Source organism: Nilaparvata lugens, chromosome 5 (genome assembly GCF_014356525.2).
Source record: "Nilaparvata lugens isolate BPH chromosome 5, ASM1435652v1, whole genome shotgun sequence".
Lineage (NCBI taxonomy): Eukaryota > Metazoa > Arthropoda > Insecta > Hemiptera > Delphacidae > Nilaparvata > Nilaparvata lugens.
Genome location: NC_052508.1, coordinates 11,356,649 through 11,381,634, shown reverse-complemented (window position 1 = coordinate 11,381,634; position 24,986 = coordinate 11,356,649). Strand labels below are relative to the sequence as shown.

The 24,986-nt window shown below is 33.9% G+C and overlaps 1 protein-coding gene across 14 annotated transcripts; it reads right to left on the bottom strand.

Moving 5' to 3' along the window:
- Positions 1-519: 519 nt before the first annotated feature.
- On the bottom strand, positions 520-24,967 carry LOC111046490 (serine/arginine-rich splicing factor 7). 14 transcript variants are annotated; one of them, XM_039427674.1, is made up of 7 exons: positions 24,721-24,947; positions 24,014-24,078; positions 20,150-20,303; positions 17,993-18,181; positions 5,967-6,107; positions 3,787-3,842; positions 520-1,162 (listed from the first exon to the last, which is right to left on the bottom strand). In XM_039427674.1, the coding sequence occupies exons 2-6, from the start codon at positions 24,072-24,074 to the stop codon at positions 3,836-3,838; spliced, it is 552 nt and encodes a 183-aa protein (XP_039283608.1). In that variant the 5' UTR covers positions 24,075-24,078; positions 24,721-24,947; the 3' UTR covers positions 520-1,162; positions 3,787-3,835. The 14 variants fall into 14 exon arrangements, with proteins under 14 accessions (XP_039283608.1, XP_039283606.1, XP_039283609.1 ...); XM_039427672.1 differs by having other exon boundaries at positions 17,993-18,184; positions 24,664-24,944; XM_039427675.1 differs by having other exon boundaries at positions 24,664-24,944.
- Positions 24,968-24,986: the final 19 nt, after the last annotated feature.

Sequence of the window (24,986 nt, the reverse complement as noted above, 5' to 3'; positions counted from 1 at the left end):
TAAATATTCATAAATCTACCTTGCAGAGGTATGTCTAATTAGGCCAATTCAATAGTAAATTTCCACAAAAATGGCCTGAACAGATGCGTGTGTATTTCCAAATTCATCACATGCCTGAGTTTGACTCTTCAAGATTTATCATTTGATACCAAAATCCGATCATCCGTTCAGAATCCTAGAGGTTTCATGGACTATGATTTTTTCACCAAAACCACAAGTATATTTGGTTGAAATTCGCTCTATAGATAAAGCTTAACCTGAGAAATTTGGACTCCTGTAGTGAGGTCCACGTTATAATTGTAGTGAAGAAAGAAAGGATAATAGTGTTGCCGATTCTCTGCCTTGTCACTGCGTTCTATAGATGATAACTGATACCTGTATATCTGATGTAATATTGACTGTTCATTCTTGTTTAAAAAGCCAGTTATATTTTATTCGTCAAGAAATAATAATTATGTTTTAATGATTTGTATAATTGACATTTTGTCAATGATATAACTGCTCAATAAAAAACCAACATGAGTTCATCAAACATTTATTATCTGTCAGATAAAAACCAGTCAAACAGTACACTTGAACATGTCAGAAAACTGTGAAATATTGAGAAAGAAAACATTGACACATCAAGATAAGGTCCATCTTATACTAAAACAACGCTTAAAATGGTCAAAACAGAATACAACTGACTTTGTTGTGTGATGTGAGGTAGTAATAATAATTGAAAATTTGATAGGTTGGCCTATACTATTCGATGAATTATGCAGATAAACTTCATTTTCCAAGATATTGAGCAACTTAATACAAATAGAGTTTCGAGATTGTTTCTATACTTAGTAACAAAACGTATCAAATGATTAAAATTAAGAAAAACAACACTTCAAATCTTCAAAATTAAAATGATTAATAAGCTAATTGCAATAGTACATCGTCATCATTAATCCATGGAGAGGAATGCAAATCTATATAAAATAAATGAATGCAGTAGTGGATCTAGAATGAATTTCTCCGCAAGATGGAAAAAAATCAACACATCTCCAATAACTATAATGTAAAGTTCACTACAATACATCTAAATACAAATAATCATATTGATGGTGGGATGAATGTGTTGAAACTGTTCACAGTTTAGGCGTTGCCATTTCTCTCGGGTGAATCTCGGCTCCTGAAATGAGAAAAAACAACAATTATTAAAAAAATTAATAATCAAGCACATAGAAACACACCTCAGTGTAACAATATTTCAGAAATTTGATGGAAATTGAATTTTAATTGTCCATTAGATTTAATAGTCCATTAGATGTGTCTTAGAAACTGGGCAGTAATAGCATTAGAAATAGTGACATATGACACTTTTAAAAAATACATTGTCAATGTGATTTAAAGGAATAACGTAATAAAAAAATACGAGAAATTAAAAAAGTTACTAGCTAAGTCTTGAACCGAATACCCACTCTGATCACCGATCAGAGTCAGTGATCGGTTAAGTGGAAATATAATTCCCATGAGTTCTATTGGGACTATTTCCACTTAACTCCGGCAGAGCGAGGCGAGTATGAATAGTCCCATTCAAACTTACAATAATAGAATTATAAAACTTAAATAATGTACCGGTCACTGACTATGATACTGATATGTGGAAATCCACCTTAATAGTTTCTAAAGCTTAGTTTAAAATAATTACAGTAAAATAATCTCAGCGAATTGGGGATTGGGCATTGTAATCCTATACTATTAAACGAGCAATTTCTGTTTATATGTTTATAATATATGTTTGTATTTCACCGGATCTCGAAAACGGGTCTAACGATTCTCACGAAATTCAAAACATAGTAGGTCTATAATATAAAAATTCGATTGCACTAGGTCTCATCCTTGGGAAAACTCGCTGAAGGTCATTAAAAGGAAAATTATTATCCATCTTTGAAAAACAGCTGATAATAATTATTTCGTCATCTGTTGATGGAAGTGAGTGAACGAGTTCATGTGTGTGGGACTGTGTCAAAATTATTATTTAGCTGTTGAAATTTTGTAATCATTCAATCAGGTACTTAATGCCGGTTGAAAAAAAGCCGGGTTAGTTTTAATCCTGATTAATTCCAGTAGAACCATTTTTTTGAAATGGTCTTCTCTGATTTGGTTCGAGTATAGTTAATCAGGATTACAATTTAACCGGCTTTTGTGCAACCGGGCCTTTGTGAGGGAAATTTTTGCATTACTCTGGGAATTAATCTCAATTCACTGTGATTAGATAGAACATTTCTGTATGAACTATGAATATTATCATAATTTCTCTTTTCGTAATAAATTTTTTATGCTTTTGTACTCCAGAGCGAAGCTCGGTCTCCGATATTAGGTTGTTAAGAGTTATTTGTCATATCATTGAATGAACACACGCGTTTAAAAGTTATTGATAATTTTATGATGTAGGCTACATACAATACAATAAGTACCATAGCGCTTATTATCATTATTATAAAATATACATTCGGTTTTCAATCATTTAAAATCGGAGCATCTCAGCCTATGGGCTAAGTTTAGCGTTTTGATGTTATAGTGTAGTGAGATCCACGTTATAATGGCAATGTTTGATTGACAATGGTATTGCTATCCTTGTCTATCATTCAACAAAGCTGATAGCGCTATCTTTTTTCGCTTTGCTCTGTTGCCAAATCGTCTTTCAACAATGTAGAAATAAAATAACCAAATATTTCATCTTAATTATGAAAATTCATTATGATATTATTGAGAAATATAATTTCTTACTTAATAATTGATTATTTTAAACGAGAATGAACAGTTAATATTACATTAATAAACCTGTATCAGCTACAATCTATAGAAGGTATTGCCAAGACAGAGGATCGGCAACGTTGTTCTCGTATCTTACTCCACTGTCATTATAACGTGGACCTCACTATAGCCTTAATGTAATATTGAGATGGATATCCATATTGAATAAGACATGGAAATTATTACAAAATCGTATTTATTAGGTAAAGCATTATATCGTTCAAATTGTGTAGATATGCCTTCAAGTATACTTTAGGATGCTCCACCATAAGGAACCATCAGTGAACTTGAGTTTACCAAAACTTTATATTTTCATGAAGGTAACAACAAAATCTAGTTTCTCAAGAATATTTCAATAAGAGGTTGTGATCATTACAATTCTATTTATTCAATTTTGGTTCTTAGTCATTTAATTATTTGCCACACGAAATAAAATGAGTTTTGAATGTGTTATTCAAAGCATTAGTTTTAATTTAAATCAAGTTTATTAGGGGAAGAATTCAAGAGAAGAAACTAAGTATTACAAAAAGTAAATCAAGTATGACAAGAATATTATTGAAAGAAAAAGCTGGGTTATTTTAATGTTTATCATACATGTTTCGCTGTATGAAAAAAAACGTATGTATAACATGTTATCTCAAGCCAAAATTGGGTTATTTTATTGTACTGGACAATTTTTTTCAAACCAGTTGTTATCTGAAGCCTATCAGTTAGATGCTATCTAGTGACTCTGACACTAAGTGCCGGTTGCACAATAGCCGGTTAAATTTTAACCGTGATTAATTTCACGAGAACCAATCATGGAAGCCATCTTTTCAAAAACGCCTTCTCTGATTGGTTCCTGTGAAATTTATCACGGTTAAAATTTAACCGTCGATTATGCGACCGGGCCTTGAAATTTATAGTGAATCAAACGTTGAAAAAAATGCAATTTTAAATACAGAAACCCAATTTTAAAACATAAATTTTTGTTGTCGATAAATATAGGGAACATACCCATTCACTGCCAGAAAGTATGATTCAACCAATTACATCACAACGTGTTTCAATTCCTATAATTAGAAAAAAAATAACGAGAAATTAAAAGAAGTGACACATTCTTAAAGAGGTCAGCATCTACAAATTGCTATAATTTCAGCTAAAAACTGAACAATCAAGTTCAAGTTTACTAAATAACTTACTTTACTAAATTTACTTACAAGCGAGATGCTCTACATGTACTGGAGTGATTTGTATATTAAATCAGCTAATTATATAATAATTATTCTAGGTATGACAGATTCAATCTGTTGCTTCAGTCTCATAATATAGAATATAGAAGATAGAATAAACTAGCCTTCTAGAGAAACATTTATTTATTTGTAAATAAATGTATAAAAATATATAAATAAATAGCATCCACTTTATAACAGTCAGCATTCCTTAGAGCTAAACCAAAATGGAACGGCGAAGGTAGAGGGTAGCGGAGAAAGTGGCTGAGAGTGTTTAAAAATAAAGTAAATGTATCAAAATGTATCCCCTTCCTTCTTACCTTACAGCCTACCTTAACCGCTCCTCTATGTTCTGACACTTATGATTACATATATTACTTTTCAACACTCTCAGCTAACTACTCCGCTCCACTATGTATTTTTCAATCATGTTTCAAGAGGAAGAAGTCAAGGAAAGAGTAAGAAATGAGTAGGAGAAGAAGAGGATAGAGAGGAAGCAGGAGAGAAAATGAGTAGAAGATGAAGCAGAAGAAGAGGATGAGGAAGAAGCAAGAGGAGAAGGAAAAGATGAAAAGGAAGCAGAAAAAGAGAAGGAATAAGATGAAAACAAAATAAGAAGAAGAAACGAGTAGAACGTGAAGAGGATAGAGTAGAAGAGGGAGAAGTGGGAAATAAGTAGGGCAAAAAGAGGATAGTGAAGAAGCAGATAAAAGAGAAGTTGTGCTACTAACTTGGTTATGTAATATATCGGGTAGATTAATATTAATAACTGCTTTTCTAATGGGTAAACGTAAATGGGTTAAAAGATGCAAGCTTACCGTAGCCTATGCTAGGCAGCCAGCAAATAAAATATTATGTTCTAATTAATTTTCCCTACTTTTAATAACTACTTTAAATTGCTTCCATTACAGTTACTTTCTTACTTTCTAAAAGTTGTTTGTTTATTTTGTTCTTTTCTTGTTTTGTGGAAATGGATATATTATTATTATCAAGTAAAATGAAAAAAAATATAGAAGATGAAAAAGTCAATTTAACCATACTGAGACAGTTAACAGTGAATCTAAAGCGGGCCATTCACTATCCGACAATTAGGTCTAATTACGTTGAACCAGCACCTTGGATTTTCAACCACTCATGCTCCGGCTGGTTAGCCCAGCTTCCTTCTGTTCCAAATAGATTTTGACTAGGCGGCTAACCTTGCCAGGTTGGATAAGTCGGGTAACTGTTCACCCAACTTGTCCAACTCGTCCGGCAACATTTGCCCCGCCCACAACTACCCCACAACTACCCTGTTCACGGTCCGACGTCGAATACAATATTTTGTACCTATATTCCTTTCTTTTGACACAATATAAAAAAACTTCACTATGATTTGATAGCCCAAACATCTCGCCACTAGTGATGTTAGGCTCAACTCAAACTTACGCGAAGTCGAGAAGAGACTGCGACTCTAGTCTCTTCTCGACGCAGCATGTGTTTTCAAATGGCGACACTCAGACCAGTCAACTCTAGTCTCCGCGACCTCACGACTGTGAGACTGAGTCGACATGTTGGTCGAGCCTCGCCTTGATTTGCATAGTACCATGCATTTTTAATAAAAGTGAGGTTATGTTTGATGAAAGTGATGTTTCATCATTTTACATAAGACAATAATAAGAATTATATAAGACAATAATTATATTCATAGTAATTATTATAAAATTTGTTACATGCTAAGTATCTTGTTTTTTAATAAAGTAAGGTTAGAAAATGGAGTAGCATGGAACTGAAGTAGCGACAATGTGCAAGAAAGTCGTAAGGTCGAGAGACTAGAGTCTCCTCGACTGGAGTCGTACGATTTAAGTCGAGCCAGTGAGAGTTGAGCCTAAAGGTGGACCCTCAAGTTGTAAAAAAAGGGATAGTGGATGACCCGCTTTAACTACAGCAACTTCGGTCGATAGAAAGAGAGAACAGACTATAACTGACCTGCTGCGGGAGCGAGAGCGAGAACGCGACCTTGACTTGCTACGGTCCTTGGGTGTGCGCGAGCGTGAACGTCTATCGCGTGACCTTGACCTTGAAGCGCTGCGTGACCTTGAACGACGGTCACGTGATCGGGAGCGTGACCTTTTAAGGCAAAAGAAAAAGAAGAAAACATTAGTTCAATTACAACCAACATTGAACATACAAAACACTACACAATACACTTGAATTTTTATAAAAATGATACAGTACTAAAATGAAATTAAATAGATTGTCAATCAATTTTCAATGCCCGGTTTCAGCAACCTCGTTCAAGACATTTTGAACAAGGTCGAACAAAGATTAACGCTTTAAACGAGTGGACTATAATTGATAGTAACATCGCCATAGAAATCTAATCGTTGTAAAGCAAACCAGATCCGACCATGTTCAAATGTCTCGACCAAGCTTGGTAAAACCGGAATAAGACCAGGAACTCCTACATACTAAAGAAATATAGGAAGTCCTGATAAGACTCGTATGCTCAACATCATCAGCTCAACAGATCCCATTTGTAATACATTATAATAAAGCTGCGTTTCCACCAAAGTTATTAACAATATTTTTATTTTTCCGTCCTTATAGATTCTATTAGATTGAACGGAACATGAAAAACACTTATGCTCATCATGTGTATGATATTTATTTATTTATTCATAGACAATAGATACAATGCAGGTAAAAACAACAGGCATTCGCCCAAAACTGTTTCAAACCTTAATTTAGAATACACAGTCTAGAGGTTATGTAAATGATAATTCAATGCACACACTATTTTTAGTCCAAAAAATGTATGTACTACAATAATTTTGAATTTATCAGATTAATTAATTTCAAAATACAAATACAAACAAAAATCTTCATTCACAATCACAAAAAATAATTATTAAAATATCACCTAAATCCACAAATTATACTCATGTTAAAATTCTGTTATGTTCAATCCAATAGAATCTATAAGGACGGAGAAATAAACATTTTGTTAATAACTTTGGTGTAAACGAAGCTTACGTGTGACCACAACTTGATTTAATCACTGGGCTTTAAATAACTAACAAGAGAAACCAATGATTGAGGCATCAGTTCCATTAAATAGGGATTTTAATGCAAATATCCCAAGGGTCAAGCCTCATGAAAAGTTTTTTCAGACGGTTTTGCACTGCACTGGCGGCAGAAGCGTCGGCAGTGCAAAAGCTCCTGAAAAACGCTCCATGTGGCTTGGCCCTAAAAGAAGGTCCTCAACTTACTGCCAACTTAACATTGACAACACCTAAATTTCATTTAGGAATCAACCTCAACTTACTGCCAACCTAAAAAAATTAGACGTAACCTGATTTCCTATAGCAAATGCTTATTCCAGCTGATATAGGTGTATTCCTGTTCCTATTTTGATCTAGGTGTATTTAAGTTGGATCAAGTTGAACCAAGATTATCTAGGTGTATTCAAGTTGGATTGTGGAATATCTTCAAGTGGATTGTCTTGATGAACAAAGATTATCTAGGTGTATTCAAGTTGTATTAAGTTGAACTTAGGATAAACTTCTATTGAGGATACGAGCCTTATACCAAGTTGCACCAAACAGGATCAACGGACTAAAAGCACCTCATTATGACCAAGGTAATGTATGTACCACCTCGGTTTAAACGGAGATAGATCAGCTGTTCGTTTAAAACTCGAAACACATTATAATAAATACACCCTCACCTTCTCGTAATCGTAGATTAATATGGATGGTGGTGCTTATGGCCCAAGGGTTGATCTTGTTTGGTACAACAGAGCTTATAAATAATATATTATCATTCATACTTAATCAGTTGCACAAACGTTGGGTAAAGCTTGATCAGAGGTCAATCTTGATTTTATGAAAAAGTAAATAAAATATGAGTTGGATTGATTTCAAATTAAAATTAGACGTGATCTCGTAAAAGAGAAATTAGAGAAAATTTTTAAAGGGTACTATTGATCCATTAAAAATAGAACATTAATGAATCTTAAAATTGATAAAACATCATTTAAAAAAATTGACTCAATACTAATCATCATTTTTTTTTTACAAAACCTTCATATTCAATAATGAATTGTACACATTCCATTTAGGGTGGGCACACACCAGTTAATAAAGACAACACTAGTCACGATAAGTCACAATACTTCACATAATTGCTTATGGAGCAACACACGCCGATTAGTCATTGCAATTAGACATGAATTCATAAGCAACTATGTGCAGTATTGTGACTAAACGTGTCTTGTCTTTTCTTGACTGACTGGTGTGTGCCTAGCCTAAAACTTTCTGTCTTTTAGTGAAGGTGACATTGAAATAAAGCAGCTTGAAATTATCATAAACTCTTATTAATAAAATGAGAAACTAGTTTGGGATATTCCAATACCAAACTCTTAGGAATTCGGCTCAATTATTACACATTTGACAGCAAAAAATAATTGCAATCATGTTTATTACCGTTATTTTCAAATTAATTGATGTATATCATACCAACGCTTTTGCAAATGACATTATATATTTTCTAAGAATAAAATGAAAAATAAACTATTTCTTAACAACTATACTATTCTACCAAATTACACCTTATACGATTACAAATTACCCTATTCATTTTTGATGGTAGAAATTTTCTGGGTACTTATATACACAGAGAATCAATTTTCTACCATAACCACCTTCATATTAATATTTCGTATAATTGGGAACATTAACAAATTCAAATTTTAATTATTTAGAAAAAGAGAACGCTTTTAGAGTTTTATAGAACAATAAACTTATATGATTTTAGGCTCATTTTCGAAAAGAGCAAAATCATTACCGTATTATTTTTATGTTTTCATATTATCTTAGTTTAGAAATAATGGAATTTAAAAATGCAATTTCCTGAATGCTATTACTATCTTTAGTTTAGTAATTTAGATTATTTTAGCAATAAAAACAATAAATAAATAGATTTATAGATTTAGTAGTTTCAACAATAGATTTTTAAATTGAACGGTAAAAAAATAAAAGCATAATTGAGCAGAGTTTTTACATTCTTTATCTCATCAACATAACTAAGAAGATAATTATTTTATTTATTATGTTCCAATTTTAAGATTTCTAAAAGTTTTGAGGACAAAAATACTTGGTCAAAGTTATTAAAAGGTGTGGTATTATAAAAATTTCAAGTTTTCCATAACTTTAAATAATAATTTTAACGGCAAGGAGTAGGCATACCACACTAGATACTTTCTATTTACGTTCTTGAAAGAGATTTCTGTTGGGAGAAACACCATAATAAGTTTTCAAGTTATTCCTTCCATTAGACCTCAAAGTTAGTTCTTAAATGAAATCAACATACACATTACCATTTACGAGCGGTCCTGCATCAATAAACTTTACCAAAATACAAAATAATAGAAACAAAACATAAGAAATATTGAAATATTTAGTTTAGCAACAAGTGGAGTTGTCGCTTAGCTATTTATTTGCAAAAAGAGACTCACTTAATTTCGAGAGCGTATCAATCAAGAGAAGAGGAGAGGGTCTTTCTTAAACGGAGGAGCTTGCGAGTGCGTGCCTCTCGCTGTGAGTGAGTGTGTGTGAGTAGTGTGGTCTCTTTCTAGTGAGTAGTGAAGCTACTTGGCTCTCTCTCTCTCGCTCTACGTAGTGAAGCTACTTCGGTTCGCAGGTCTCACACCGACGGAAGCCGGCTTGCTTGTCACCAATCACATTATGGCACAATTAGTTTCAACATCAACTAGTTCAACGTTAACGAAACGAGAATACTCTCAAACTAGTTCACCGTTAACGAAAAGAGAATGCAATCCTGCTTCAACGATAAACAACCAATCCTATAATACTAATACACTGTATTCAACGATGATTATCAACGGCATAGTTCAACTGGTAACGGCACAGTTGATTATTCCCGGAAAATATCAACAGTTGACCGTTTTAACAAACGAGAATTCAACTACGGTTTGGTAGGGTTTCAGTTTGCAGAACAGCATGGTAAAATCAAACTTTACAGGGGTATTATTGTACTATTCTGAAAGTTCATTGTATTGTTGATCTAGTAAAACAAAAATTTTCTTAAAATATCAATTTTTGAGAAAGACCAAAAATAACTCAACTGAAAGTTATTTTTGGTAAATTGAATAGCTTTCTCAAAAATTGATATTTTAAGAAAATTTTTGTTTTACTAGAATCAACAATACCATGAAGAATTTATCCTTCAAATCTCATGGATTCATCTCTTACCAAATTTGAAATGATCTGTCCCGGAAATTTAAAGTTTAGCCGCTCATATCTCAAAAATTAATGATCGAAAAAATGTTTTTCTGAGAAAACCTTTTCATTTTGATAGCTTGATGATATACAAATCTGATAGCCCGAGACTTCAATCACAATTCTGAACCTCAAACCTATAGGTACACAGCTGTAATTCAGTATATCGGTATATTCGATCAAATATTACCAACTGATTTTTGTTAATATCGATTCTATCTTACTAAAAACCTGGAAATTCCAAACCTGAACCCCGAGTAATTACGATTCCGAACCTCAACTACAAACTTGAAACCCCGAATAAAAACCTCAATCACAATACCGAACCTCAACTAAAACCTGAAACCCCGATCAAGAAACCTTTAGTATCACACTTCCAAACTTAGAAACATGATTCAGAAACCACAATTCAAAACTGATAAACAAAATAAAAAAAAAACCATCAATTGTAAACGTTAAACCCTGATACTAAGCACTAAAACTGGAATCCCACATATCAGTATCAGGTGTCAGATTCAGATAAAATATTATTCCAATGAGATATAATGGAACTATTCATAGGACTTGCTCGGTCGGGCTGAGAGGAAACAAATAGTTGATGGTCTTTAACTCCAAATTAAACAAACCCAATATTAGAACTAGTATTAGAACTCATGAAAATAATATTTTCACTGTACTGGAAACTGATACTGATATGTGGCAATCCAGCTCAGCTCCTTGGCACTACAGCCCATTTGAGGCCTCAATCACAATAGAATGGCAAAATACAAAATACCAAAATAATGCCCTGTGCCTTTTTTATTGAATTACAAACCTGGAAGACTTGGTAAGAAACCTGTTCGCGTTTCCTAACCACAACTATCACTCCGAATAAGAAATTTCAACTTCACAGGTGAAACTTGCCTCAAGTGTGCAAAGGCTAAAAATAAACTTTCTACTCGTGATAATTTTCAAAGTTTTTCCATTTGTATATCATTAAGCAATCAAAATGAAAAAGTTTTCTCAGGAAATTTTTTTTTCCGATCATTACTTTTTGAGATATGAGCGCTCAAAGTTTAAATTTTTGGGACAGAACATTTCAAATTCGGTTAGAGATAATAAATCTATGAGATTTAGAGGATAGATTCTTCATGGTATTGTTGATCAAGTAAAACAAAAATTTTCTGAAAATATCCATTTAAGATAATTATTCAATTTACTAAAAATAACCAGAAATGACTTTTTGTTGAGTTATTTTTGGTAAATTGAATAACTTTTTCAAAAATTGATATTTTCAGAAAATTTTTGTTTTACTAGATCAACAATACCATGAAATCTATCCTCTAAATCTCATGGATTTATCTCTAACCGAATTTGAAATGTTCTGTCCCAAAAATTTAAACTTTGAGCGCTCATATCTCAAAAAGTAATGATCGGAATTTTTTTTTCCTGAGAAAACTTTTTCATTTTCATAGCTTAATGATATACAAATGGAAAAACTTTGAAAAATATCACGAGTAGAAAGTTTATTTTCAGCTTTTGCACAGCCTTAATGTGAGGTTCCTTTCTTATTCTATTACAAACCTTCAAGACCTGATAAGAGACCTGTTCGCGTTTCCTAACCCCAATAACTCCGAAAAGTGCCTTATTGTGAGAGGCGACAAGCATAGCGTGAAGGGTAGCTAGTAGGGGCCAACGAGCACTGTGGGGCCGCGCGACTGATTCATGATTCAAGCTAGGGCTGAGAGCAGTTTGCTGGCTGAACCACTGAGAGGCAGAATCACATCAATCAGTCACAACCATTCTGCGAAGTCAGTAGGCTGCGAGAAGCAGATCTCAGCCGAACTGCCTACAAAAATGTAGCAACAAAAACTTGTTTAGGACAGTATTTCTATAGTAGCAGTTAGTCAGACAGCAACTTAGTTGCCGCTCAATTAAAATATACAAGCATCTTAGTTGCCGTCCAATTAAAACAGACAAGCAACTTAGTTGCCGCTCGATAAACATACAAGCAACTTAGTTGTCACCCAATTAAAACATACAAAAACTTATTGAATGTGTAACTTACAGCCTAAGTACTCTTCAACAATTTAGTCCGCCCTTTAGTATCAAGTCATTTAGACTATATACTACTTATCAAATAAATATACTCACCCCTGTTGAGACTAGAATAGAAGGAGTGAAGACAATACGCACAAAGATTTACATAATTTCATTAACAACAGTGTTGTATAATAATATAGTATTTATCTTGGTGGTTGAAATATTATATTTTACACTCTCAACATTGAGGGTAAGATTTGTTCAATCTTGAATTAGAGCCTTTATTTTACAGAGTCACAGCTGTGTGGCAATTATCTAAAGGTGCGTATAGATTTACGCACCGCGAACATGAGCAATTCACTTTTAATCAGCTGACTATATCTGTATTTTTACAGAAACGGTAAGATACAGATATAAAAAGCTTGGCATCAGCTGATTAAAAAGTGAATTGCTCATGTAAAGTCAATAATCGTCAACAGGATCACGAAACGAAACACATGGCTACAACACCAGATTTGGATGGATCGAGGAGAGGCATAGATTGGATTTCTTTAAGAAAAAAACATTTTTTATGGGGAGAAAATTTTTCAATATACTTCCTAGAGAGTTGAAAGAAATAGAGGAGGTTAAATACCTACAAAAAATTAAAGGAATATTTGGTGGGACTATCCCTATACTCTTTGCAAGAGTATGTCAATTTGACTGCAAGATTTTAGAATCTTGTTTTTTATCATAATTTGTGACTTCTTCATGTGTAAAGGATGATTTTGTGACGATATTAATAATTCTTGTTGTAATTTGACACTGTTCAGATGTATTTTGTGCATTTTGATGAATAAAGAAATTTTCATTTCAATTCAATTCAATGTTCGCGGCGCGTAAATCTGTACGCACCTTTAGAAATAATATCAGAGATCAAAATAAAATCAGTGTGATTTCTCGAACAAATTGCTCATTGCGACCACAGCTATGACTATAATATTCTTCTTCTTATTTTGTTTGGAACTGAAAAAGAAAAGAATTTTCAAATGCTTCTAAATCTTGAACAGGAACGAATTTTGTCGTTTAGCACGTTCATGTTTATCGCAACAAAAAGCATAAGTATTCCACGTTTTAGCTGTTTATATTTTAAATCTAATTATTTTTGCAGATTGATTATAGTTTTCGTGCAGGCGTAAAAATAATAATTATTTTAAATTAGCCTCTAGAGCCTGAACATACTTTCTCAGAACTATAATAAATTAATAATATCATTTACACTTGCAATAATATAGTATTGTCTTCACTCTTCTTCATTTCCTTGAAAAGATATCATTAAAATAAACATGAACATCAACATAAAAATGAAACATCAATTCTACATAAATGAATGAACAAAATATTTAAAGAAGAGACACATTTGAAAACTAGTTCGTCCAAAATGTGCAAATAATTGCCCAAAAGTGGCCTAGTGAAATAATCTAGGAATAAAAGTCGAGAAACATCTAGAATATTCTATACAGCCACTTCCTGACAATTATAATAGCTTGGCAGTGGTCAAGATCGGAGTTAGCATGTTTGCATATCCATCACACACTGTCAAGATATAAGAATTGTGTTATAATTGCACTGTTTGGACGGCATTTTTTTGTGAAATTAAATTTCTCTCGACATTATAACGCTTGCAAATAAAAGAAACTTTCAAATTATCTGCAAATGAACAAAAATAAATCAATAATGATTGATAGAATGGCAATAAAACGTGCTAAAACTAAGCACATGAATGTGATCAATTTGAAAATCACTACCTATTTAGTGTAGAGTCTAGTCATAAAACAATTTCACATCTTTCAAATTATAAAACACGTGACATTTTTTAAGCTTTGCAAAATTAAGAGCCGGTTTCCGAGCTCGGGATTTGGCCAAGTTCTAGACTTTAAACAGCTGGAGTCAGAAAATTGGCTTTCCGAAACGGGGCGTAGTCATAGTCATTGTCATAGTCACGTTTAAATTAAATTTCTAAAAGCTGGAAGATTAAACACAAAATAAAATAAAGAGAAAATGGTGTAAAGTTTCAGCTATTTTGAATTGTTTAATTTTGTCAAGGAAAAACGTTTCCAATTATTATAGAAACGAGAAAATAAAAACTGCGACCACGCCCCGTTTTGGAAAGCTAATTTTCTGACTCCAGCTGTTCAGTCTAGGACTTAGTCAAATCCCGAGCTCGAAAACCGACCCTTAATTTGCCAAATAATAATTTTAACATGCGCTGCGAGAGAAAATTTGGAAATAATATTATAGTTTTCAGATTGCTTTTGAGAATTACAAGCATCCAATACACAATTCTCTCACTGAAGTCGTTTATCTTGAATATCAATCATAGGGCCTAGTTATATTTTTGTATTCAACTGACCTAAAATTACATACAAATTATTGGACAAAATACCCAAGTCATACTATTAGGGCGTTTGCACAGTGACAGTTTAAACTAAATTTCATTTCAAACTGGATTAAATCCGTATCAAGTCTAGTTTGTTATAATGCGTTTCATTCTGAGTTTAAGCCACCAGCTGATTAAATTGAGTTTAACCTTTGACTGTGCAAACGGCCCTTATTGTTGAAATACTATCCGTATTACCAACTTAAGGTAATGTCATTTCGGGCAATCTTTGGTTTTATACTCAACTGACCAAATATTACACTGGAAACTCGATATAGTACATCCCGTTATAGTACATTTTTCCCCGTAGTCCCTTGGAAAGTGCAACCATATAGCTTTCAACCTTAACTTAGTAGTAGACTCCGATCTAGTAGAGACCTCGTAATTGTACATTTTTTGAGCGGTCCATTGAGATGTACTATATCGAGTTTCCACTGTATTACCATAGAGAAACAATAGCGTAAGTAGATATCCCATGGTATAAGGGCGTTTATGTCGCAACTTTTACTGTTATCTCAAGCCGATTACTGTCGATATTTACTGTTTTGACCGGGTAAGAGTTTATGAACGGCACAATATGAGAGACTATAGTGAGGTCCACGTTATAATGGCAGTGAAGAAAGATAGGAGAAAAACGTTGCCAAGTCTCTCCATTTTGCCACTAATTGTACAAAGCTGTTACTCAATTCATCCCATTAAATTTAATCTAATAATAATTATAATTTCCTTGATAAAATAATCAATTTAAATTGATCAAATTAATGTCAAATTGATCAAGAAAATATATTTTTTCATAATTTGATTCAAAAATTTGCTTTCATGACTGGGATCAGATTTTTATTTTTATACAAACCTGAAATGGCAGCTAATTTAAAAAGCTGTGATACAAAAATCTGAATTTCAAAACAACAGAAATTGAGTTATTTGGTAGGTATTCTATTCCAATTTCCTTTAAAAATAATATAAAAATAGAATTTTGAGTGAGAAAATGGTTTGTTCAGTTATGTACAGTCACTGTCAAAAGTAAATATAAAATATTCTGGCAAATAGACAACATTGCAAAGAGAGAGAGATAGTGCTATCTGTTATGTTGTATGATAGAAAAGGACAGAAACAGTATTGTCAATTGTACACTGCCATTATAATGTGGACCTCACTATACCAGCGTCATAAAGCTTCACAGGAAAGAACTACGTGGACTATCAGCTTGAGATAACAGTAAAAGTAGCGAAATAAACACCCTATACCATGGGATATCTACTTACGCTATTGTTCCTCTATGGTATTACCTACTGTATAAGCAATGATGAATAATGTCATTACATACAATCACTATACCATTAGAAGTATAGTGTCAGTACTGGAATAGAATATTCTAACATTCTATTAGGAATAGAATAGGAATTAGAATCACTGTGTCATTCATACATTCGGGAATAATACTCCAAACCAATCGCGTCATTAAAAAGCAGTCGTTAGATCATGTCAGAGGCCCTGAAATTGATCAGTTGCGACCTGAAAACTCTGACACCAGACCTGAGCCAGCTAGGTCACTCGATATTATTATTATAAAAAAAGGGGGGGGAGGTAATCGTGACTAGTAAGTATGCTTAGGCATTTTCGTGCAATAGAACGGCACATGGCCTTAGTATATTGCAGTTGTCAAAAAAAAACAAACATTTAGAACTCGTATCACTCGAGTATGTTTTACATTGACAGAATTTTCCTCTTGAAAATATTGGGTGCTTCAAAGAAGTCAATTTGATTAGACAATTTATTGCCAACTTCAATACATCTCTCCAAAGGGGAGGTACAACTTCTTAGGAAAGCGTGAAAAGCCTCAAATTTCGTGGAGGAACAACTAAAAATAAAATTTCTACTTGTGATATTTTTCGATTTGTATATCATGAGGCTAACAAAAAGAAAATGTTTTCTCAAGAAATTTTTTTTTCGATCATTACTTTTTGAGATATGAGCGCTTAAAGTTTGGATTTTTGGGACAGAACATTTCAAGTTAGGTGAGAGATGAATCAATGAAATTTAGAGGATAGATTCTTCATGGTATTGTTGATCTAGTAAAACACAACTTCTGAAAATATCGATTTTTGAGAAAGTTATTCAATTTACTAAAAATGACCTAAAATAGCTTTTTTTGAGTTATTTTTTGTAAATGAAATAACATTCTCAAAAATTGATATTTTCAGAAGAGTTTTGTTTTACTAGATCAGCAATACCATGAAGAATCTATCCTCTAAATCTCATGGATTTATCTCTTGCCGAACTTGAAGTGTTCTGTCCCATAAATATTAACTTTAGGCGCTCATATCTCAAAAAGTAATGATGGGAAAAAAATGTTTTCTTGAGATTTTTTTTTCATTTTCATAGCCTCATGATATACAAATCGAAAAACTGAAAAATATCACTAGTAGAAAGTTTGTTTTTAGCCTTTGCACAGCCTCAACTCCTTGTTCGCCAATATTCACTTGCCCATGAAGACATTTATAAAGAACATCGCATAAAATTTGGTTCTTCTCCATTCCAGAGATTCAAATTTCACAGACTCGTAAGAGAGTTCCTCCATGTCTAATAGTGATTCTATTGACTATTTATAATAAAATTATCGAATATTTATTTATTTAGCGTATGGCAGATACACAACAAATATACAGCTCATGAGTCTCAAATGCCTAGATATACACTGTATATTTCTAAATTCTTTGAGATGTGTAGTTTTCGGTCAGGAGAACATAAGTTTGTCTGACCACCATTATTTGCTAGTCCATTTAGCGTTACCCAATGTGCACCATGGAGGCGAACTAGCGTTACACATGTTCAAGTTGAAAATCTGATTGCTGGAACAATTTTGAGGTTAAAGAAGATTAAAACTCGAACTTTGAACTTTCACAAAAAAAAAACATTTTCAAATCATCTTCATCAATTATTTATCATCAAGTAGCCAGCCCCTGTAGATTTATGAATAATGTTATATCTGGCCAGTTGAGTACAAAACCTCAATTTGTACAAAAAAAATACTTGGCTAGCTGCACCACTAACCCCAGGATGGCTGGATAAGTTTGGCCACTAACGGTAGGTTAATGACCAGCCTAACAAATCAAACTCAGTCCACTACTGTGCCAACACACGTCAACAACGACGACAAATTTGAAACAAATACACTCGAGTGGCACTATTTTAAACGACAAATTTGAAACCAACACATTCTATTCTCGACAACGGCAAATTTGAAACCGAACAAACGGCACTGGACTCACCTCCTACGTCCACCGCCGCCTCCGCGCCTGTAGCGTCCACAGTCGCGTGCATAGTGGCCGCGCTCACCGCACTCGTAGCAGCGGTCCTCCGGGTGGAAGGGGCGGCCGCGGCTGCGCGGCGGGGGACCGCGGAAACCACCTTTGCGCGAGCCGTTCGACATCTCCACGCGCACACGTCGCCCGCAAACGCTACTGAAAGACAACCGGGTCGAGTACGTCAGTAAAAATTCGACAATTACAAATAATTACTGTTAAAAACATAGAATAATGTCAAACAACGACATAAACCACATCAACTATTGAACAATATTAATAACAATACAGTAATACTTAAGAATTATCAATTCGGACCACATCAACTATTGAACAATATCAATAACAATACAGTAGAACATAAGAATAATCAATGCGGGAGTGCCTCAGATCTGCGAGTGCCTATTCCAGACAAACTAAAACAGGTAGGATGTTATGACGTTGAAATGAAGTCACCAAGGAATTTTAAAGTTAGGCTAGGCGCACACCAGTTAGTAAAGACAAGACAAGACATGATCAGACACGTTCAGTCACAATACTTCACATAGTCTAGTTGCTTATGAAAACATATCTAATTGCAATGACTAACCAGTCTGAGTTGCGTCATAAGCAACAATGTGAAGTATTATGACTAAACGTGTTTTGTCTTGTCTTGACTGACTGGTGTGCGCCTAGCCTAAATGAGATATCTGAATGATATCGATGTCGATATCTGAAGACGTATGCGCCACGAACACGCACATTTCACTTTTCATCATTTCAAGCTTTCCAAAATGAATTTCTTTTAGGCTAAGCACACACCAGTTAGTCAGGACAAGACAAGACAAGACATGATCAGACACATTCAGTCACAATACTTCACATAGTTGCTTATGAAGACATGTCGAATAGCAATGACTAATCAGTGAGTGCTGCGTCATAATCAACTATGTGAAGTATTGTGACTGATCATGTCTTGTCTTGTCTTGACTAACTGGTGTGTGCCTAGCCTGAAGACCATGCCATGCCAATGCCTATCATGACATGTCGAATTGCAATGACTAATCAGTGTGTGTTGCGTCATAAGCAACAATGTGAAGTATTGTGTCTGATCATGTCTTGTCTTGACTAACTGGTATGTGCCTAGCCTAAGGCTGGTCACACACCGATCAGTCAAGACAAGACTAGTCACGTTTAGTCACAATACTTCAAACTGTTGCTTAAGACGCAATTTGCACTGATTAGTCATTGCAATTAGACATGACTCCATAAGCAACTATGTGAAGTATTGTGACTAAACGTATCTTGTCTTGGCTAACTGGTGTACGCCTAGCCTCAGAAGAGCGGCTGCATGGTATGCATTGTGTACTAAATTGTATGCTAAAATCTAGCAATATACAAGATATTTGACTGAATTATTTCAAACGCAAGCAGCTGATTGCCTTTAGAAAGGCTGCAATGCAACACTGCTTGGATTATTCGAGGCGAGGTTGTCATGTGGCTTGCAGTCGCTGAATTTTTCAAGTATTCTGTATTTTGTTTTTATTGGTACAGGCATAAGGTGGCACACTATTCAGCCGCTATCCTAGACACTGAAACTCCTGTGAGGCCAAAATATGGTCTTCCGACTACTTTTGACAATTGGAAAAATAATTTCAATTATTTATGAGAAACCTTCTCGCTTTCACCACCCACTTCCACTTATCTTTTGAAACAAAGTTTCTAGCATGTCGAAAATATACATAATCATTAATTAAAAAATGAAGATGAGATAAAAATGAAGATGATACCAATGGAAAGGAAACATTCTTCCCGTTATTTTGATATAAAACTGTCACGCATTACGACGCCTCATGATTCTGAGAGAAGTGATATAAAAGAAAAACAAATTTTCGCAATGTTCCCAATTTCATCAAAAAATTAAAATTACCTTTTAATCCTTCAACCCTGAAACTTTATTAGCACTACTGGGATATCGGGGATGATATTCTACAACAAATTCTGACGTTAAGTTGGATATTTGCAATTTTATTTACGATTTGGCAACCCTGTAATTTCTTCGGGTGAGGGAGCCAAGTCTCCACTTATTTTATACAGACTATAGACTAATAATTGGATAGTAATTGTAAGTGCGCCTACACTGACCGCCCATCTAGACCACGAACGGCGTCTTCGGCGTCGCGCGGGTCCTCGAACTCCACAAAGGCGAAGCCGGGCGGATTGCGCGCCACCCACACGTTCCTGATTGGCCCGTAGTACGAGAACGCATCCTCCAGGTCCTGTTTCGACGCTGACGAGCCTGCAAAAAAGAACCATTTTCGTCACAAGATTAATGGATACACGATAATGTAATGTAATAGCATTAAATGCTAACAAGTAACAGAGTCCTAAATATTATACATTTCATGAATTTACAAAATTGGAGACCCAGAAACAGATGGTTGGATGAGTTGTTGAATGATGTGAGGAGTTTGGGAGTAAGAAGATGGAGAGGCATATAGTGAGGTCCACGTTATAATGGCAGTGCAGAATTGACAATACTGTTGCTGTCCTTTTCTATCATACAACAAAACAGATAACGATATCTCTCTCTAGCTTTGCAATGTTGACTGTTTGCCGGAATATTTTATTGTTACTTTTGACAGTCACTGTACAAAATTAGACAAACAATTCTCAGCCGCCATTTTTTTCACCATTCTATCAAAATACTCTAGTACACAAGTCGTATAATTGGTTTAAAATGTATTTTTGAAACAATTGAATAATTTTTAGACATTACTGAATGAGAGACACAAATTAAAATACCTGAATTGACATTTTTAAAGTTGATAACCAACCATCCTAGACTTCATCCATGCTTCAGTTAGCCTACACATATAGGTTAGACCTACTCGTACCGGTATAAATAATATTGAAAGGTTATTTCAGAATTATTTCCATTTAAATTACTCATTTTAAATAGGATTTCTATTTTTCTATTATTTTTAAAAGAAATTGGAATAGAATGCCTACCAAATAACCTAATTACTGTTGTTTTGAAATTCAGATTGGTATATCACGGCTTTTTAAATTAGCCGCCATTTCAGGTTTGTATAAAAATAAAATCTATCTCAGTTATGGAAGCAAATTTTTCAATCAAATTATGAAAAAAATATATTTTTGATTAATTTGACATTAAATTGATTATTTTATCAAGGAAATGATAATTATTATTAGATCAAATTTGATGGGATGAATTGAGTAACAGCTGTGTACAGTCAGTGGCAAAATGGAGAGACTTGGCAACGTTTTTCTTCTATCTTTCTTCACTGCCATTATAACGTGGACCTCACTATAGTCAATGATAGAGATGCGTGGAGGTTGATAGTTGCGGAGGCCAAGGCTCACTATGGGCTGTAGCGCCATAATTATAAGAAAGAGATGAATTTACAAAAAAAATGGGCTAAGTTATATACTGTAATTACAATAAATTGAATCAAAGAAATCTTTCACGAAATAGTAAAATTGAATAATTCTTATTGGCACAGTCGACAAGGCAATAACTGAGCGCCTTCTGCAAATTCAGCACTGAAAATCAAACTTTTACATTCGTGAGACAAATTACTACCTAATTAAAATCAAGTCAAAAAATCTGGTGTGGCCCACTCACACAACTTTCCTTGCCGTTATGAAAATTGATCACCTGACGCTAGTGTTCCCGCGCATCTCAAGTCTACTACTATTCAAAGATCTGAGCCAGCTGGTGACAGGAACGCTATAGACACACGAGCTCTGCTATCTCTTCATAGTGAAAGATTTAATAGAATCAACAGTTGTCAACAGTTTGCAATTGAAATAATCACATTTTCTTGAATTTCGAGCTTATTTTCGGTGGAAATGTTACTGAACATTATTGTAGAGATTTTCATGCTCAATCTTTTCCACTTGAAATTTTTTGTTTAAATTGTATCTGAAGCCTGATCATTGGGAATCTAAGATCAAACTTCGCATAGATGGGGTGGAGCTCCTGAAATTTTTACAGATATGGGACTTGTGACAGTTGATAGAGCTTATCAATAACTATTTTAGGTATGAATTTAATCAAAATCGTTGGAGCCGTTTTCGAGAAAATCGCAAAAAAACCCTGTTTTTGACAACATTTTCGCCATTTTAGCCGCTTTTAATTGAATGTGATCGAAATTCGTGTCGGATACTTATATTGTAAGGACCTTAAGTTCCAAATGTCAAGTCATTCCGTTACCGTAATTGGGAGATGAGATATCGTGTACACAGACGCACATACACTCATACACACACACACACACACAGATCAATACCCAAAAACCACTTTTTTGGACTCAGGGGACCTTGAAACGTAAAGAAATTTACAAATTAGGGTACTTTAATTTTTTGTCGGAAAGCAATACTTTCCTTACCTATGGTAATAGGGCAAGGAAAGTAAAAATACTGACATCGATTATACATAATTGTGGTTGATCGTTGTTATAATAATGGTAATCAAACTTTAGGTACCTAGTGAGAAGTGCTGTTGTGATGAAGTGAGATGTGCTGCTTAGTACAGTGATTAATTTTCTTCAAGAGAGGAATTAGCCTATGTTGAGTTTCAATCCTTTGGCCTCAAATCATTCCTTTGCTTCATTGATTAAAAGTTAGAAAGTGAATTACAGTAGTATGTGATCTGATGTCTACAGACAGATATTCTAACATTAAATTTATTAGTCGTTGCTGGACGGGTGAGGTAAGGTGTTCTCCTAGTCTCAAGCAGTTAAAAATGTTATTTACTAAGGCACAAAAGATAGTTTTAACAACATAAGTCATCAAATAGGTGCCTACTATTGTCCACGTTATAATGGCAGTGTTTGATTAGCAATGGTATTGCTATCCTTGTCTATCATTCAACAAAGCGGATAGCACTATCTCTTTCTCGCTTTGCTCTGTTGCCGGATCGCTTTTCAACAATTTAGAAATATAATTAACAAAATATTTTATCTTGATCATGAAAATTCATCATGAAATTATTGAGAAATATATTTTCTTGTTTAATAAAATATAACTGATTATTTTAAACGAGAATGAACAGTTAATATCACATCAATAAACATGTATCAGTTACTCTCTATAGAAGGCATTGACAAGACAGAGGATCGGCAACGTTGTTCTATATTTCTCCAATGCCATTATAACGTGGACCTCACTATAGTTTAGCCTTAGTTTACTTAATGCTGCCCAAATCAAATGTTTTTGCAAAGTGAATATTTTATTAAAATAAGGGACGTACCGGTAAGTTACAAACTACTTTCTCTGCAACTTTTATGCCGCATCTATATGTTGGCCCAGCCTGCAATGTAACCAGTGCCCAATCAAGACAAGCGGTAGGCAAGCTTTGGCAAAAAATCCATCCCTACACTAGCGCTAATCGACATTGGCCTTAATTGGGCCAACATATTGGTGCAGCATCAAAGAAATTTATGAATATTTGATATTACAAAAATAACAGAGGTAGATCTATATTAAGATTGAGCGTTTTCACACGACCGATTGTCGGCCGGATCGACCTCTGATTGACTGACAATCAATCTGATGGTGAGAATTAGCCAATCGGAGGATAGTTCTGTGTTTTGGTCGACAATAGGTGAATGTGAAAATGTCCAATGCTTGATAAAGCAAGAGTTGGAGAGAACAATCTTAGAGTTACATCTTAAATACAGAAAAAAAAAACATTCTAGCTTTCAAACGCATCTCGTTGAGATCATCCAGTGTTTAAACTGGTCAATACAAAACATTTTTTCTTTGAAAGTTTTTAATCTCTAACAGAGATTTTTTGCTAAACTGTGGATAAATGAATGATATTGCATTGTTACTTAATACATCTAGGCTAATTTGATTTACGCTACTAGAGGAACTTTTAAATAGCAATCTCTAGCTCTAGATCTACTAAATTAATCTAGATGGTTTTAAAATATAAAACGGCTATGTAATATAACACGAAATATATTTTGCAAAACTTACCTAAATCTCCAACATAGATTTTGCAATCAGGGTTGCCTGAGTCCCTGTATCTTCCAGACATTGCTCTGTAAAATAGAAGGTACCTATTATTAGAAAATTTTCCAAACCTCTGTATTACAGTAGACTAAATAGATTAGCCTACTTCTATTGGCAGTTGATAGTAAAGTTTGACTACGGTATGTCTTTTTTCTAAGCTAATTATTGTCTTTATTAATAAGAATGCGGTAGCCTACTTCATTTTTGTTATGCCGGTAATTCGGGAACAAGCTAAGTTGACACTTTTTTTGTAGCAAGAAATAATGGCTAATAGTCTTACGGTAACAACAAAAAGTAGTTAAAAGTGGATTCATAAAAGTAAAAATTGAATAAAAGTTAAATAACAATACTTATTTACTACAAAACAAGACTCGATTCTTGTTTTACCTAGATTGGGCTTTTGAAGTGCTCAATAAAGAAGCCGACTTAGTGATTTTCAATAATAATCATTAGAAAGATACTTTCTTAAAAATTAGACTGAGCAAAAGGAGAAAGCATTAAATACAGGTTTAATTTTTCAAAATTTTGCTTTCAACTTATAGCCTAACATTATTATAGACAATAAACAAAAATCAAAAACTGTTTTCAGCCATTTTGTTTGAGAAATATCTTACCGAGTACTACAGACTGCAAACTACAACCAAAATCGATGAAAAAATGTAATAGCTTACCAATTGGAGCAGCTTGAAGCTTAAAATTTACTGAATTGAACTATCTACTATTTAAATGTATGCGTATCTTTTAGAAAACAAGTATACTTATTTATTTTCGAATACAAGCATTACCAAATATAACGATAATAAAAAGAACACCAGCAGAAATTACATGAAAGATGAAAGCATGAAACAGGGTTGAAGTTGAACGGGAGTTGGGAGGAGTTTATAGTTGGATTTGTGTTGTGGTGGGGGTTTGCAACCGGAAACAAAAATGTTTATTT

Excerpts from the sequence above, each read along its gene's own strand:
- LOC111046490 (XM_039427666.1), bottom strand. The coding sequence starts at position 24,074 with ATGTCTGGAAGATACAGGGACTCAGGCAACCCTGATTGCAAAATCTAT. Across the intron at positions 20,304-24,013 it reads AATCTATGTTGGAGATTTAG|GCTCGTCAGCGTCGAAACAG; the intron begins GTAAGTTTTGCA and ends TCTTTTTTGCAG. Across the intron at positions 18,185-20,143 it reads GGTCTAGATGGGCGGTCAGT|TAGCGTTTGCGGGCGACGTG; the intron begins GTAGGCGCACTT and ends GTTGTCTTTCAG.